At 41.2% G+C, this 17620-nt stretch overlaps 2 protein-coding genes across 8 annotated transcripts in view; one reads left to right on the forward strand and one right to left on the reverse strand.

Annotated features, from left to right (window-relative positions):
- Positions 1-9: 9 nt before the first annotated feature.
- On the forward strand, positions 10-6132 carry NIF3L1 (NGG1 interacting factor 3 like 1). Of its 3 annotated transcripts, none has more exons than XM_015634487.2 (7): positions 10-93; positions 428-871; positions 1584-1746; positions 2149-2275; positions 2629-2767; positions 4088-4171; positions 5050-6129. In XM_015634487.2, exons 2-7 carry the CDS (start codon positions 436-438, stop codon positions 5232-5234), a joined length of 1134 nt encoding a protein of 377 aa, XP_015489973.1. In that variant the 5' UTR covers positions 10-93; positions 428-435; the 3' UTR covers positions 5235-6129. The 3 variants fall into 3 exon arrangements, with proteins under 3 accessions (XP_015489973.1, XP_015489974.1, XP_015489975.1); XM_015634488.3 differs by lacking the exon at positions 10-93 and adding an exon at positions 155-254 and having other exon boundaries at positions 5050-6132; XM_015634489.3 differs by lacking the exon at positions 10-93 and adding an exon at positions 172-188 and having other exon boundaries at positions 5050-6132.
- Positions 6133-6656: 524 nt separating this feature from the next.
- LOC107207332 (origin recognition complex subunit 2) overlaps positions 6657-17620 on the reverse strand; it is a 69151-nt gene continuing 58187 nt past the window's right edge. For all 5 annotated transcript variants that reach the window (XM_015634208.3, XM_015634212.2, XM_015634206.3 and 2 more), the window contains 8 exons: positions 15974-16083; positions 13034-13166; positions 12531-12627; positions 11221-11367; positions 9528-9699; positions 9160-9221; positions 8350-8468; positions 6657-7747 (listed from right to left, as the gene is read on the reverse strand). In XM_015634208.3, the coding sequence (XP_015489694.2) occupies positions 7661-7747; positions 8350-8468; positions 9160-9221; positions 9528-9699; positions 11221-11367; positions 12531-12627; positions 13034-13166; positions 15974-16083 (927 nt within the window). In that variant the 3' untranslated portion in view covers positions 6657-7660. The remainder of the gene's footprint in view (positions 7748-8349; positions 8469-9159; positions 9222-9527; positions 9700-11220; positions 11368-12530; positions 12628-13033; positions 13167-15973; positions 16084-17620) is intronic.

Consider the following 17620-nt stretch of genomic DNA (forward strand, 5'->3'; position numbering starts at 1 on the left):
CCGAGGGGCCGCCCCAGCCCCGCTGAGCGCGGCGGAAGCGGCGGGGCCGAGCGCAGGTCCCGCCCCGCAGCGCCGGCCCTGCTCGGGCGGGAGGTGAGCGCGGTCCCGGCCCGGCCGTGCCCCGAGGCCGCCGCTCCCGGTCGCTCCCCGCCGCCGAGGAGTGAACGCCTCGTGGCCGGGCTCCGCGGGTCGGATGTGCCGCGGGAAGGGGGATGAAGCTTGAGCTCCGCGCGTTTGGTGCAGAGCACGGGGCGGTGTGTGCGGGGCGGGAGCCCCGGGGCGGGGAGGGCGCTCGGTACCGGGTGGTACCGGGGATGGGCGGGCGCACTGACCGGCAGTGGGGCAGCTCTGCAGCCCGAGCGGTTGTGGTTGCTGTTTGGCCGACGGGTTCCCGAGGCTCACGGCGGCCTGTGTTTGCCCCTCACAGATCCCCGCATGCCGCTGCCTGCCCCGCCGCTGCTCCGCCCGCCTCTGCACCGTGTCCGTGCCTTGGGCCGCCAGCCCGTACGCGCCCTCATGAACCTCCGGGAACTCGTTTCTGCCCTCAACGACTTCGCAAACCCCGCTCTGGCTGAAAGCTGGGACAATGTGGGATTGCTGGTGGAACCGAGTCCTCCCCACACCGTGAACACGCTTTTCCTCACTAACGACCTCACTGAGGAGGTGATGGAAGAGGCAGTGCAGAAGAAAGCAGACCTCGTTCTTTCTTACCACCCTCCTATATTCACACCTCTCAAGCGAGTGACATGGAAAACCTGGAAGGAACGGCTGGTGGTCCGAGCCCTGGAGAACAGAATCGGGATTTATTCTCCTCATACAGCTTACGATGCCATACCTCACGGAGTTAATAACTGGCTAACAAAGGGACTCGGTGAGATTCTGTTAAGAACAAACAAGTTAAAATTATTAAAGATGTATGCTATTTTAGGTGGGATCTTTCATCACTTGCCTTCTAGCTTTTACAGGTGTGATTTGAGGGCTGTTTCTATTTTTCCTAATATTTTTATAGTACTGTAACCTTAAATACATTTCAGGAAATTTATCTTGGTGATGTATACCAGCTAACAAATAAATACAAGAGGGTATTTTCAGGTGCATGACTCTACTACTGGATCTGTCTGGAACTGGTGGAGCATATTTATTGTCCACTGTGGTTGCAACACTGAGACCCACTGACTTTAAGTCACCACCTTTAATGTATAAAGTACAAGATCTCAGTGTTTGCAAAGTATTTAAGCTATGTGAAATTATTTTAGAGTTTTCTCCTGTATTATGATTCACAGATATGTCTTTTCCAGCCTGTCATACAAACCAGAAACTTCTTCTGGTTTTGTACAATCATTAGAATAAAACTGATGGTGTTAAGATGGCAAATAATAAACATCCATCAGCTTCTTTGGACTTAAAACAGACTGTGCCTAATGGAGACAGGAGAATGAAAAGCTTACAGCTCTGGTCTGGGAAAAAGGATTTGAGTGCAAAATTTTTATATTTGTGCCACATCTCTTTAAATTAGGTGCTAAAATCACTGTTAGGATACTTACCCTGCTTTATAAACCAGCAATCTTTTACTGTTCTCTCAGGTGCCTGTACTTCTGTCCCACTTCATCCATCAACTGCGCTGAGCTCTCCAACTGAGGGCACTCACCGGGTTGAGTTCTGTGTAGATGCTGAGCATCTGGATGCAGTGCTGTCCAAAATCAAAGACATCCCAGAGATCTCTTGTCTCACTACTCTTCCAGCTAGGTATCTGCTCCTCTCTCTAATGTTGTATTCTTTCTGTTGCTTGAAACAATAAGTTGCTGTATTTTACTGTTCTAATAATTTTGTTCCTCTGTGCATTGCTGCTGTATTTTTCAGCAACAGAACAAAAAACTTAAGGAATAATTGTTCCTTTCTGGTCAACCTGTGTCATGCTGACTGGTAATAGCATCTCAAATCTAGCATCACATAGATGAGGAGTGTTAAAGAAGAGTATTAACAGGAAATTTAATGACAGTTGAGTTAAATTGCCATATTTGTTTCTTCAAAGATATTATAATAATAATGATAATGCCAAAATTAATAATTATGATGCTGTAATATAACAATTACAATGCCAAAATTTTATCTGGCTTCTTAACAAGCACCAGGCATGTCTTTCCTCAGGGTTGAAGGTGAGGACCAAACACGAGTCAGTTTGAACTGCTCTCAGAAAGCACTGCTGGAGGTGGTGGCATTATTGTCCCAGAACAGCCTTCTTTATCACAAGACTGAGATTCTCTTACTACAAAAGGTAACAAAATCACAAGATTACTTCCTGTGAATGAATTACTTGTGTAAGCTGAGTACTCTAAACACTGAAATGCAGTACTCAGCTTTCCAGTGCTCTGAAATACTGGCCTATGAAGATTTGAAGCCACACACGTTTTCCAAAGCAATGAAACTCTGTGGTCTGTACCAATTCTTGAATCAGTTCCAATAGCTGGCGTAGTTCATATGTTACATTTGAGAACATCACATACATACATTTTTATAAAGTTCAGTGATGTTCCTGCAAGCCCAATATGCTTATTCTGTTACGGTGTGGAAAGCAATGCAAGCATCTGGAATCAACTTTCTAACAGTAATTTTAAATTTTTTTTTCAGCCTCTTCTTCCCCACACTGGAATGGGACGCCTGTGCACCCTGAGCGAGCCGGTCTCCTTGTCAGACATAATCGAGCGTATCAAAGGGCACCTGCAGCTCCCCCACGTCCGCGTAGCCGTGGGAGCAGGCAGGACACTCGGTAAATGGGCCAGCAAGCCAGACTCCTGCTAGACTGGCACTGCAGGAACACAGGGAGCATGAGTGTCTGCAGGACACTGGGAAACACTGATGCCTTTAACAGGTTTACTTCCAAGAACTAGGAAGCGCTGTTAAGAAACAGCATCTTAGAATTTACAGTCATATGAAAAGAATCTCATCTGTATTTTAATGGGATTCTATATTACGCTGGTTGATGTGGTGAAGAAGGGACAGCACAAGTTGAATGAAAGATACCGTTTTTTGTAATTTATATAATGACTAAGATTTTTTTTTTTTCCTGCCCAGGGTATCAGGCACAAAGGTGTACTGTTTCATTTTGTGCTCCCTTTTGTGACTGAATGTTAAAATTCAGAGCACTTAAAGAGTAAGACACTTTATGGTATCATTATGAACACAGAACTGTGTCAAAGATAAAATAAAGGTGAACTACCTCCAACAGTGGGGTCATTAGTAAGATGTGGGGTAAACATCCTCTTATCCCAGCTACGTATCCTAATGTCCAAGGAGCACAGCTAGTAGAATTTGTGAAAGTAAATTTGTTGAGAACCCTTTGTAACTTAGGAGGCAGAAATCTTAATGGACTGACAATTGCAGTAAAAATCCCCAAACTACTTCAAAACCTTTTTATGGTATGGAATTGGTGTGAATCCACTTAAATCAACAGTAATTGCAAGGCAATATACTGTAAAACCTTAACAGATTTTGAAAACTCCCTGTGTTGTGTGTCCCCTCTCCTTAGTGAATGCAATGTATATGAAGAATTAAAATTCATGCCACTGTCATATATGTAATAGCTTGGAATTAGCAATCACAGCAAATGGACAATTTTCATTGGGATCGAGTGGCTTTCAGCTTTTACTTTAAGACTGGCCTTCTGAGCACTAGTAGTTAGGAACCAGTATATCTCAGGGGCAAAATGCTGCCTTAGTGGCATCATTAGCTAGGAAACTCATGTTGGAGGAACACAAGAGTCCTGGAAAGAGTAGGGGCCTATTCAAGAGTTCGGAAACCTAAATAACACCTCACCAGGAGAAAGGTTACCAGCAGCCAGCCTCTGTGTTGGAGTTTTCTGCAAAGTTTCCTGCCCCTTGAAAAAAATCCACCTATCAGAGGATTCTGCTGTATTGTCAGAGGTGTAATAGACCTGTGACTCTTTCAAACTGACAGATGTGTCTCTTCCTTCAACAAATTTACATTTACTCTAGAATCAAGGTAGTAGTTAACCAAAACAGTTACAAGCAATACACACGTGAGAATTGAAAAAAAGGGAAGTTTAACTGTGGCACCTTGTATCCTGCAGAATCACCAGTGAAGAAAGCTGCTCTGTGTGCTGGTTCAGGGAGCAGTGTCCTGAAGGGAACAGAAGCTGACCTCTATCTCACAGGTAACAGACTGCTGTTTCATTAATTTTATAAAAAAAGTCATTTGAGACAAAAACAAACAAACCCCAGCAAAAAATAAGAGGGTTGACTGGCTATTGAAAGATTTGACCACAAAGAATTACCAATTATTTATAACTGAGAAACAATTAGGTAGTTTTTGGAACAATAAACTAAATTATAAACTCTAATGATAAACTATAACATGGATCAAATGTCAGTGTGGCACAGTGAAAGAAACTTGAATTACAACATTACAGCATTTAATTTCACACTGCTGATGGCAGTGAGTTGCAACTTCCAGTGTGCTTCTCCTTCGGCAACATATATTTCCTCTATTCCCTCCAGAATTCCTGAATGGAAAAATGAATATAATGTAGTCTACAGAACCTTCCAAAAAACTCTATAGTGTGTCTAACCAAAGGGACACTTAGTCCATTGTTTGGTATTCCAGCAGTGGGACAGCTATTCCCCGTGGCTCAACAATGTGAAGGCTGCCTTGAATTCTGTAGGAATCAGTGCCCCTTCTCCCCCATATGTGCAGCCCTGCAGAGCTGACCCTCAGACTGCCCAGCTGCTTTCCTCCATCCTCTTACAGAACACTGAGCTTTTTTATTTTCTGCCCGATGGGCAGAATTTATAGCTATTCAAAGATGGCAAGGAATGTCTGTGGTTTGACTCAGCTGCATACAGGGATATCAGGACCCTGGAGCAGGAGTGTTCCATGTTCCTGCAGAGCAGGTGGTGGTGCATTTCTGCTTACGGCCTGTTTTCCATCACATCACCACAGCTTTCACCTGAGATACTCCATACATTGCAGAGACCTGGTTACCTGAACTGTGCCATTAGTGATCTCTGTGACCTTTCTTTCTCAAAATGGCAGGAGAGATGTCCCACCATGACGTGCTGGACGCAGTTGCCAATGGGATAAGTGTTATTCTGTGTGAGCACAGTAACACTGAGCGAGGCTTCCTGTCAGAGCTGCGTGACACACTCGCCATTCACCTACAGAACAAAATCAACATCATTGTGTCTGAGAAAGACAGAGATCCTCTCCAGGTGGCATAGGGGGAGGAAATTGGAGAGAGAAAATTAGTGTTATCTTGCACAGACCTATCCAACTGCAGAGCTTAATGAAGGTGCTTTCAGTTGGTCCAGTACAGAATGATTGTACTGTATGGTCCCTCAAAGTCTGAGGTATATTTTGTCATGTCAGAAAATAAATGTTTGTTTCAGAATGCCAAAGGCTCATTTACTCAGTTACTGAACTGTACTTGAATAAATTTAAGCAGTAACAGTAATCTTATTAAGATACAGTTGATAACCGTGATACTTAAGGATTGGTATGGGTAAAATACATAAAACCTGACTTTTATCTGCAGATTTAAGCTTATGCAGCAGTTCTACCCTACTACAGTTCTGTCAAATCATGTCAGTGTGAGTCACTGATGTTTTACCTAATAAATTTCAGAAATAGTAGTTAATGAAAGGATGGAGATGTTTGCATTAACAATTTTACTAAGGCACCACTCAGATGCTATTCAGGGGAATAGCAAATAAATAGAGAACCCAAAGCAAGTCGTTGGTACTAGTTGCACAATCTACCACTAATGCAGCTTTAAGGCTTTTCAAAAGAGAGACTCTCAATTCAAAAAAAGCTTTGTAAGGTTGAAACTGAATTCCTTAACAAAGCTGTAAATTTTGTTGTGTGCCTTTGTTATTTTCTTTTAAAAAAGTTTCCGTAACTGTGGCTTTTAATTACAGGGTTACTAAAACCAAACAAAGTAGTATTTTCACCACTGATAATGAGTTTTATTTTCCAAGTTAGTTTTTTTCTGTTGGGATTTTTTAAGGAAAACAAATCTCATCGTTGTATACTCTGCCATCTCTGGATGGTATTTCATTACAAATTTGTAAAGCTCTTAGCTCTATCCTTTTAAGTTAATAAAAGTGGCTCATCAAGCAATGTCTCTATCTAATAGGAATCTAATTGCATGTCTTGTTCCACTTAAATGTAAGTTGAAAGAGATGACTGGTTTATCTGAAGCTACCTAGGCTATATCAAGGTCATCATTCTTACCAATACCATAAAGGCACCTCAGTTATCTTGAGAAGTGAGAAATTTCTTCTTTCCCAAGTAAAGGGAAAGGACCTATATGAAGAATCAAGTTGATAGTGAGATAGGTAGATGCTCTACGTTTCTAATACAAAAGTCAGGCCATACATCTCTCTTGCTTCTGTCAGTAGGGGCAGATGAGGTAACTATTACTCCATGGGACGTTTTGATTCTCTTCAAAATCTATATATTGGTATTAAAAGGCAGGCAAATGAGTCTTGATTTTGATGTAAGAAACAATATAAAATATTTCGACTCGGTAGTTTGTAATCTTCTGCACAGATATTTGACATAATAATGAAAATTAGGCTTTTGCACAACTGCCGTAAAGATCTCTAGCTTCCTGTAAAATAAGATTGTGAAAGACAAGACAATGAAAATTAATAAAGTACTTTATTTGATTGATTTGAACTATTACAACACTGAGCTGTAACACAGCTACCAAATATTAGGCATACAGAGTCCCTGAAGTCTGGCTGGCAGACTATAGATGATGGAACTATAGAACTTCCTCCCACATAACTGAGAAAAAAATAATTGAAGAAAAGATGTCAAACTTCAGCAATCTCCCAACCTCTAAGAACTTTCATAAAGGGAGAGTTTCTAAGTGGCATTTAAGGCCTCCTCCAGGATCAGTGGACACTCCTCATGTAAAAAATATAAATATACAATCAAGCTTTGAAAAAATAAACAAAAAAACCTACATAGCCTCTTCATATTCCTGGATTGCACCTTGGAAAGTTGCAGGCAATGACATGAGTCCATAATTTCGATTATCTAAGTCTTACAAAAGGAAGTGGGTTTGGGACAAGTCCTTCAGTTTTATTGCCAGAATTTACTAAGTTACCTGCAGCATCCCAAACCCACTAGTATTCTCCTTTCCTCAAGCAGTCGAGGCAGGTCTTGTAGCATTATGAATCTTGTCTTCATACACTGGAAGCTAGTTTAGTCTAAATGGTAGAGGAATACTAGATAGCACTCAGTTGAGAGAAGCTGCACCAACAGTACAAACTAAAGCTCTTAACCATCTTGTGATTTGCACTTCCCAAGTAAATTGTTCCAATAAAACTCTCATGTCTACTGAGGTAGAGAGCAGAAGGCACAATCCCACCGAGTCAGTTTTTCTGGCTGTGAGGTTGGCTGCACAGATAGGAAGAAGGCATTGTCTGAGCTAAGAGACAAAGCAGACAAATCCAACTAGAGCACAAGAGAGGCCTCGCTTACAGAAGTCATCGTTCCAAACTACCTGAGGTAGTTGAACAATGAGCAAGATTGATTAGAATTATTACTTATCAGTGCAGTTGTGAGGCTGGAGAAAGATCTGAGCATAGGCCCCTCTCCAGCAGCCATTGAGAGCAATTGTTGTAGACAGAGGACATTACACATCTTCATCCTCTTTCTCCAAGAAGTCAGTCAAGGTACTGTCATCGACAGGAATTAGTAAGTATTCCACACCATCAGCTCCCTGAAAACAGACATGCACAGGCATCATTAACACCAGTGTACAGTGCCAGGCAAGCCACTAGACAGCACTGCAATGCTAGCATTTATATGTAGTCTGGATTACCAGAGCTGGACAGCATTCTGAACAACTACATTGCTGAAAACCTGGAATATTTCACTGGAGCAACACAGGAAATGCACAAATACTGAGGAAAGTCACTAAATGAGAAATCTTCTGGTGGGTTATGCTTGTCCGGAACTACAAAGCCCCTCAACACTGTGTTTCTGTATCTTGTACTGCTATACTGCCTCATTATTATGACAAGTCTGCATTCTTTCCTTATAGAAATACAGGTAATACTATGGGAAGCAGAATGGCAGGCTCCACAGTCTGCTACTTCCCACAGTCTTCAAAAAGAAGTAGGTTGCTGAATAAACAAAGCACACTGCGTTTCTACAGCCCTCTATCCACGTAAAGAATGTTGACAAATTGAAGGCATGGAAAGAGCTTCAATTACAGAATTTCAGTCCCTTGCCAGTTCCTAGGTGCTTAAAACAATACAGCAAGTAAGCATCTTTTTTATTCTAATTGGCTGAGTATCCAGAATTCTTCCCTGGACTCACCCGCTTGGTCCGGATGAGCTTGTGGTCCCTGAATTCTGTCAGCTGTGCCCTGAGTGTCAAGTCACTGTTGACAAGGAAAGCCTCCCGACACTGCTGGTAAAAGTCCTGGAAAGACAGCCCTGGAGACAGAAAAAGGCAAGAACAAGAAACTGATGTCATAAGATTGTCAGATTTTTCCAGGTTCATCACCATATGTTATCCACCTGAAAGTCTTGCTTTGGCTGAGACCACAGTGGCTACAGTAACATCACCCCTTGCAAGTATACAGCCAAAGTAATAGTTCTGTAATTAATGGGTAACAGCTGAATTAACATTCCAGTCACCCTCTTGCCTGATGGAATTTTAACAGCACTTTAAATGCACCTTCTACAATATTAATCTTTCCTCATTTCCAACTCCTCTACCTTGCTTTCTTTACCATTAAAATGTTATTCATATCCACTCCAACACCTATTACAGACAGTGACAGAAATTCCACATGTATCCTAGAAAGCAAGGGTACGTCAGAAGTCATTTATAAAGGACATGCAAGTACAAGTTATACAAATTCACTCTTCATTTCAATTTTTTTTCACTCCACAGCCCCCCACCAACAGTCTCAGTCCTGTCTAAGCATGCAGGAGGCTGTCTTTCAGAACCAGCCAGTCTATTGAATTCCTGTCTGAATCAGACACAGTGCCACTAGAAAGACAGCCTCACTGAGCCAACTGTTCCAGCACTTCTGTTGCTGGAGATGTAAACTGCATACCAAAACCCAGGGCTAATGTGAACAGCGACATCCCAAACAGATGAGAAAAGGTGGGTACTTACCTGGGTAAGATGGGCTGTCCTTTTTCTCCAGCTGGTGCTGAGCAAGCAGTCTGAATATCCCCCTAAGTGAAAGGAGGAAAGGGAAAAATAAAAATAAAACCAATGAAAAATAATAAATAATTTTAAAAAAATAATAAACCAGCCCAAAATTCCCACCATTAGAAAATATTAACTAATTTTGCCTTATGCACAAAGACCTGGTTGTGAATCTCATCACTGGACAATGTTTGCTACCCAAATGCTGCTCATTTAAAGTCAACTGGAACCCAGGTCACACCATCTTCATTTTGAACAATATTATCAGAAAACACAGAATGTAAGGATTGGGTCCTTGGCAAATGCTCCTGTGAAGTGGAACAGTGTCTTACCTGGCATTGAGAGTGAGGCTATGCAGGACATGCGTTAGGGAGCTCAAAGCCAAAGATCCAGACTGTTGTACTAAAAGCGAGTTCTCATAAGATGTTTCTTCCACATAAGGATTAAATGTGGTTGTTTCATACCAAAGCCAGTTATAGAGACTCAGCTTTGCCTGATCCCACACTAGGCAGAGTGAAAAGAAAGAGCAGACAAAACTGGGAGATTTATGTTTTCTAAGGTGTTCAACAAGCAATATTAAAATGCACATAGTTCTCGTGTAGGACTGAGGAAACAATATATGCTTGTTATTCACATTACATACACTTTGATAACTGCAGTTCCAGTAAGATAAATTCTCTGCAACAAAACATTTGCAGACATCCCTTTTCCACAGATACATTGTAAATCCTTCCACAGTCAGGAGTGTGCAAACAATTTCTGGCTGTAGCTGCAAGATCTGCCTAGAAAGGGGGTAAAATAGCTGAAACAAGACCCTTCTCAGAGTGTGTGAAGATTCCTCCCCTGAGTGGGAATGCCTCTTCAAGGTTACTCCTCCAGGCTGAGCTAAAGAGATCTGCCCATGATTGTTGGTATGGGTGAGTAACATCAATCTCTACTTGTACTGTTTTTTCTAGCTTTAATGTAATTATTTCAATATTGCTTTAAAAAGAGTGAACTATACCAATAGTTATAGCTAACTGTGTTGTGTAGTGAATAACTCTGATTAGGATCATTAAGTTCTAATCATAATTGTAATCAATACACTTAAGTAATTTATTTAAGTGTATTTGCTTTGCCATCCTTAATTTTATGAAACAAAAGTTCAATTAGGCCTATATAATCCCTTAACATAAACTAAGTCTGGGGTTAAGATTTGGTCCAGACATGCCTAGATCCTGTCTGAGAAGGAGTTTAGAAAGGAAGGGAGTCCTTTCTGCACCTGGTGGCTCAAGAGGAGGGCTTCTCTAATAAACTTTGTCTGAAGCTCCCATTCTGCCCACAACACTGTCTGATAGAAGAAAATTGTTTAGATGCAATGATAGATTTAACATCCACTCTCTAGTTCAGTAAGTTCCTAAAATCAAAGGGTGCCAAAAACTTGGAATCTATTTGTATATTATGCTTAGGGGTATTTCTCAGTATCTTTATACAGTTTTGGTTCAGCACAGCCACACTCACAATCAGGATATACATACACCAACAGTAATACATACTAAGTAATACTAATACACAGTAATAGTATGTAGCCATGCATCTGAACAACTTGGGGCATAGTGTGCCCCAGCCAAACTGTGGAATTTCTTATCAGACATTCTGGAATTTCTCAAGGTTGCTGTAGCATAAACTGTTCTAAAATAAGAAGGAAGAAGCTGAGAAACAGAAAAACAAGACCACAAGAACCAGATAACAGAAGGCATTTGGACACCTGCACAGTGACCAATCACAAAACCTGAGGATTGTGTGCTCAGCGTGTGAGCAAGATAGAAGCACCAATCAAATAATGTGTGATCACGTGAACAGTAGTTTTAGAATCTATAAATAAGTGCATAATGTAAACAATCAACGGCTTCTGCACAATCATATTGGTTCATTGATTAGAAGTCCTGAGCTCCTGCAAATACATGAGCTTATGAAAAATGCTTAGCAGCCCCAAAGCAGAACATAGATTCTTCTCTTGGCTAGATCAGGCCCAGGGGAACTCACTGAGAGGAGCATTGATGTGATCAATAGAGGCAATGAGGTAAATGCTAGGCAGGGAGGATAACTGTGCAAGGATCTGCTGACTTCTTTCTCCTCTCAACATCTGGCTGTCCAGGTTGTGAATGAGGACATAGAGCTCTAAAGATGAATCTGCAAGGTCAGAAAAAACAGCAGAGAACCAATCAAGGAAACTGCACACCAGCTGGTTTCCCATTCCCAGTGCAGCATAGTACAAGTCTATTCCACCACTCTCCATATACATCACTCCAATTTCACTTTCCCTGTACAGCTTAATTTGAACCTGGGTTATACTGGGTGTTTCTGGGCACCTAAAAGGGTGCTCACAGCTGCAGGGTTGTTTTTTTCAGATTAAGCTTTTCTGTTATAATCCACTTTCCACTTGCTCACAGCTTTATCAGGAATTGTCCCTTTAGCTGTGTTTCTTTAGCAATTGAAGGTCATTTAAATATATTTTAGTATGGAAGTCTGAGCACAGTTTATTCAGCTGCTTTTGATTTACATGACTAGGATCTTTAAACTTCTCCTCACAGTAAAAATGCATTTTCTATTCAAGGTTGGATCCAAAGCATCATAACCTCATTGAAAATTTTAACAAGTTCTGAAAAAAAGTTAAGAGACCTAGCTCAGATAATGCAAATGGTAGATGTTAAAATTTCCAGCTAGCTTCTTGCTACTGTACTTATCCCTGGGAATAACCATTTCCTGAGTCCAGAAACAATTCTAGAACTGTAACCAGTTTACTTGCCTGCCAGTGGAAACCAGTCAGATCAGCTATAGCATACTGCAAGACTGGCTTTCAGGTGGGAACTGCTGTTACCCCGCCTTTTTCACTTTGTCCCAGAAGAAATACTCATAAGGTAATGATGAAAACAGAATGGAAACACTGAAACACCAGTGCCATGCACAATTAAGATTCCATGGCAATTTGTGTATGAATATACAAGCAGTAAGACAGACATTCATAAATAATTCAGCAAGTATTTTGTGAGGCAATACCCATTTAATTTTACTTTTGAAACCAATTCTAACCTGCTTGCTTGACGGTGCTGTCCTGCTGTAAAATACTCTTACTGAGGTGACAGCTTACATGGAGCTGCTACACATGTATGTACACATATATTCCTGGTGCATGCATGTTTTCATATATGCTGCATAAATTACAAGCAAGATAGCATACTAGCTGTGTACTAAGAAACTGTAACTGTCTGTATAAAAATTATAAGGGAAGAAAATGTCCAGGCTCTCTTAACAGTAAATAGACTCTAACATTTTTATGCATATAGTCATTTTACCTTCTTTAAACCTTTTGCTAATGAATTCAAGTTGGTCAAGGGGGCTGCGGAAGGTCCCTATATGGTCCAAGACCTCCTCTGTGATGGAGTTGAGAATCTGAAAAAGACAACAGGAGTTCCTTATGAAGAGCTCTGACACCGAAGTGCAGAAAATCTGAAACTGAGCCCTCAGCTGCCTTGGGAGAGATAATCTGATTATGACCATAAAATCCCTAAAACAGCCAACATAAACAAAAAAATTATACCCCTTCTCAAAACAGTGACATAAAACAAGGCTTTAGAGTGATGAATATCTATTAAAGACAGAAATTACTGCAATTCCTTGGAAATGTATGGGATCATTTCATCAAAGTATTAGAAGAAAGAAGAACTGCTCTTCATTCAGAGTCTGTTGCTATAGGGTACAGCAGGTTTCCTTAACATTTTCTTCTTAACATTGAAAGACTAGAGGTATCTGTACCACAGGATGATTACATAAACCCACAAGCTTTTCCCACACTTACAGATTTCACAGTGATGCTGGGGAAGTATCCATTAACCACCAGGTGAACAGAATCCTGGAGCAGAGACGTACGAAACTTCTCCAACAGATCACGCTTTGAGCCCAGTCCATAAAGCACAATATTGAAACCCAAGCTGCAGAAAAGTGAAAAATACACTGGATCAGAAAAGTGCAAGTGTGATTTTAGGTCCATACATTCATTAAGCAAAATGATCCACTGCAATCTTGGTTTTAAAAATTTCACGTTTTGTCAACTCCAGGCTTACTTTAAGCTTACAGCTGATAAATAAGGTTAGCCACAAGGAATCTGAAATCTGGCATATGCATCCTAGCAAAAGAATCATTTTAGCAGCCCAGAGGCTCACAAATTTAGCAAAACATTGATGGAAGAAAATGCTATTGACTAAGAACAGAATACTAGATCTACAACTTCAGGCAAGAAATGGTAATCAACACTCACACACATCCCCTCACCAGTAATTGTATTAAATGTTTACTACAGATCACAGTAATTACAAGAAAATAAAACAAACCTTCATACTGGTTTTACACTCTGATCCTCAGGCACAATTTCAAAGCAAAATTACTCTATACTCATAGTATATTTCTTATTCTCATTGTTACACAGAAAAAGAGGCAGGAAAGCATAAAGACAGCATGGTATGGATCTGTAGAGACCCAGAAAAACTGACTTTAGTTGCACTGCTCGCCTTCCCTCAGGCTGCCCTGTGATATGGGAAATGCTCATTAGGCCTCAGCCTTCATGAACTGCACCTAGACTAAACCCCTCTCCAGATTATCAGAAACAATGTCTGTTCCCATGAACTAATACTGTCTAATGAGCACCTGTGTTTTAATGAGCAGCCTTGTAAACTCTTTTTTCTTGCCTGAGTAACAATCCAAGTGGAATAATATTTCTGTTGCTGAACCTTCAAAGCAAGTTACTGACTCAAATTGTGGCCAGAATGAAAAAATCACTCTGACTGAAGCCCACTGTCCTGTGTCCCTATAAAAGCAGTCTAGAGTGACACCCTTTGAGCCCTCCTTTATGGGGACTGCTGCATACTAAAGCCCACTCTCTAGCACCACTGCAAGCAGTAGTTCAGAGTGAGATCTTTTTGAGCTCTCAATTCCCAGAAGGTAAATGACTGATAGTATGTCTCAAACACCAATAACCAGATGGCTGTGAAGCCAACCAAGTAGTAACAGACAAGAATAATTGGTAATAATCAAGGACTAGTCACATTAACATGCTGTGATAAAGAACAACACTTGGCTGGATAAGAGGGCCCAGGTGGAGATAGGGCAAATCCTTTCCATGAGAAAGAACAACAACAAAGTACAGTGTCAGCACAGCAATGACTGGCAGGAAGGGGACATGGATTATAAGGTGGGACTGCGACTACCAAGAACCCCCAAAGCCCTCTGACCCTTTTCCAGAAAGGCCTGAAAGAACAAACTGTGCATAATAACTAGCATAGAAGGTGACAAACTTGTCTTTTGGGCAGAGACACCTGTCCATAAAAAGGCAAACTCCCTGCACAAGCTCAGGCAATGGCCCCCAGACCATGGGCATGTCATCAGCTGAACCAACACAGCTGGATTATCACTTATCACCTGGATCAATGCTGAATCCAGGACCAGCATCCCCTCAGCTGGCTCAATGCTGGAGCAAGACCTGGTGATCTCTTTTTTGCTTTTTAATTCAACTCTCCTTTTTAAAATTAAGCTCTTTTCCCTTCACCCTGCCCCTTTATCCAAAACCCAGTGCCAGGTACCTATATAGTAGGTCAGGGACTAACATACCAATTCTGATGCCAAGTGTGTGCTTTATGAATAAAACTCTATAATGGTTTGTGGACCCCCTGACTTGTGTCATTCCTTTTGACCAACACGCATTTCTGAATCTTAAACACTTCTTTACTCTCAGGGGTAGGCCATCACAGCAATCAAAGCTTTGTTTAGATTTGAGAAGCAGGAAAAGCATTATTTTGATCAGAAAGAAAGAGTATCAGGTTACTCAAATAGCACTAGGCAAAGGTAAGGTTTTCAACAGCTGTCACTGCCTTCATTTTCGTCAAGGGATTTGTTTCTTCTGCCCTTCCATATACATCTCTAACCATCTGCCCATTTCACCAAGTAATAAAGAATTCCTCCTCTTGCAAGTTTCCAAGTTTCAAAGCTGATGCCTTCTTCCTACTCTCTGTCCCTCCCCATGGACCACAGATTTCCTTATACTCCACTTCCTTGCAAAAGCTTCCAAGAGGCTTTCTTATCAGCAGTACTGGCTCCAGCCTCAGAGGTGGTAGTCTGCTTTCTTTAAGGTGCTTCAGAATCTTACAGGGTCTCTATAGTTCCACTTGCTTTCCTAAATGTTCACCCTTCTCCTTCCCATGAAGATACACACAAAGCTAAATAAAATTTATATTGCCAGTATTTCCAAAAGCATTAGGGTTTCCTCATGGCCTGAAGGGCATGATCATTAGGTACCATGGGCACTGAAAGTTAACTGCTACACCACTGGAGATAGCCACAGACTGAAGATGATGAGGGTGGGCTACTCACTAGTAACTCACTGCTGTAAACAAAAATGATTCCTCACAAAGAGCACCTTTCTCATAATTCATTTTCCCTGTTCTCTTACTATTCATGTTCCTTGTTTGTGAATGCCCTCTAGCTTGGTTTAGAGAGGCACAGGCAAACTAACCATGCACATGCAGGTAGAAAGCCACTTCAGACATTTGGTTCAGGGAGTTAATCAGATAGGATTTTGTCTACAGGAAGCACTGAATTAAATTATTGTCACCCACTTTAAAATTTAAGCAATCGAAGAAAAAAAATTGCTCCTTAATTCATCCACAGGATGTTATTGACATGAGGGTAGGTTTACTAGCAGTGCCTTTTAACTAAGCTTCTTCAGTGATTCTCCTTGGATACTTACTGTAACTGCAGCATCCACTTGGAAAACAAGGTTTCATGTTGCTGGTTAAGGTCTCTAATTTCAGCAGCATAGGCAAGGGGAGCATTTTTCAAAAGATCACGCAGTGTTTGCTGTGTTGAGAAAGAAATGACAGTCATTCAAGGCTGAGAAAAAGCAAGAGGTATACCTGGAGTGCTTAAAACAACCTCTAGCATGCTCCCTGTCTAAAGAGAATAGTTTTCACTGTCAGTGCACTCTGCTTGTGGTTAGTTTCTTTTCCTTCCCATGAAGGCCCCATGAAGTGCAGTTTTGCTACTGGAGACACAAAGCAGAGATTAAGTAACCTTATTATGGTAAACGGCAGCTAGGTACTAGGTACTAGAACAGATGACACACTGTGTACTTTTCTCTTCCTGCCAAGTATGGGAAAACCACTACAGGAAAAACAGATACATACAGAGCTTACAGAGCACCAAGTACTGTACCAACAAGACACAACATCACATCCCTGCTCATGGGGGAAAAAGGCTCCAGTCAACATGCTTAGAAAGGTTTCAGGCCACTACAAGAAGAAGCTCAAAATACCAAACATCTTAAAAAAAAATACGGCAGGAAGGATATAATTTGCAGCTCATAGCCCAATGTAGAAAAGCATCAAGAATCGAAGGATTAATTCAACTTTGAAGACATGATGTGATGCTGATGTTTAAACAGACATTAGCATGATAGTCAGCATCAAATCTATATTGGCCTCTCTTCCTCTTCAATTTTAACAGCTTTGCTTCCCACTCCCTTGCAGTGGAAGACACTTCACACTGGAAAGGCAGCTGCAATGTATCAAACAAAGTACTGAGAGACAGAACTGCTAAACCTTCAACTACTTTGAAGCCAGTAGTTTTAACACTGTAAGCCTTGATTTCCTTCCACAGCAGTTATGAAAGAACTTGTTAAGAATCCAGATGTTACTCTGGGCAGCAATTCCAGACAACAGCAGGCATCAGGCAGTCTGCATATACACCATCTCTTAAAACACAAATGGATACAAAAAGCAGTCACAGACACAAGAGCTCCAGGTATTCTACACAGTTCCCTGAGACCTGTCCTTGTAAGGTACAACTGCTTGATTTTAACTGTCCTGTGGAAGTAACAGGTGGAGAAAAATAAAGCAATTCAGTCACCACCATCAGACTATTCCTGTCTCCTAGGAACTGCAAGGAAACAAAGTACATCTAACAAACTAGGTGACAACATTTAGAGCTGTTCCAATTCTGCAAGTGGTTTGACCCAGTAATGTTTAGATGAAATCAGCTCTCTTGATTTCCTCTACGCATAAATGACATAAACAAGACAGTTTGTAATTTCCCCTACCATTTCATTGACAAAAATGCTGTTTCAAAGCAAGTCTACAATTCTGCTTCTCCCTCTTCTCCTCCCCTCCCCTCAAAAGCAAACCTTAACCTTTTCTGGTAACTGCAGCTTTCAGCTGTGAGCTCACCTGATACAGCTTTCTCCCTGCATTTTTCCTACTGTCTCACCTTCAAACAACTCAGCACTATCACTCCTCAGAGCAACACTAGAAAACATACTGCTTAAATTGCTACTTAAACCAGCATTACCACTGACCATGTAATGAGCAGAAATAAAGTGAAAATAGCAACATCAGGAAAT

Source organism: Parus major, chromosome 7 (genome assembly GCF_001522545.3).
Source record: "Parus major isolate Abel chromosome 7, Parus_major1.1, whole genome shotgun sequence".
In the NCBI taxonomy this organism is placed as follows: domain Eukaryota; kingdom Metazoa; phylum Chordata; class Aves; order Passeriformes; family Paridae; genus Parus; species Parus major.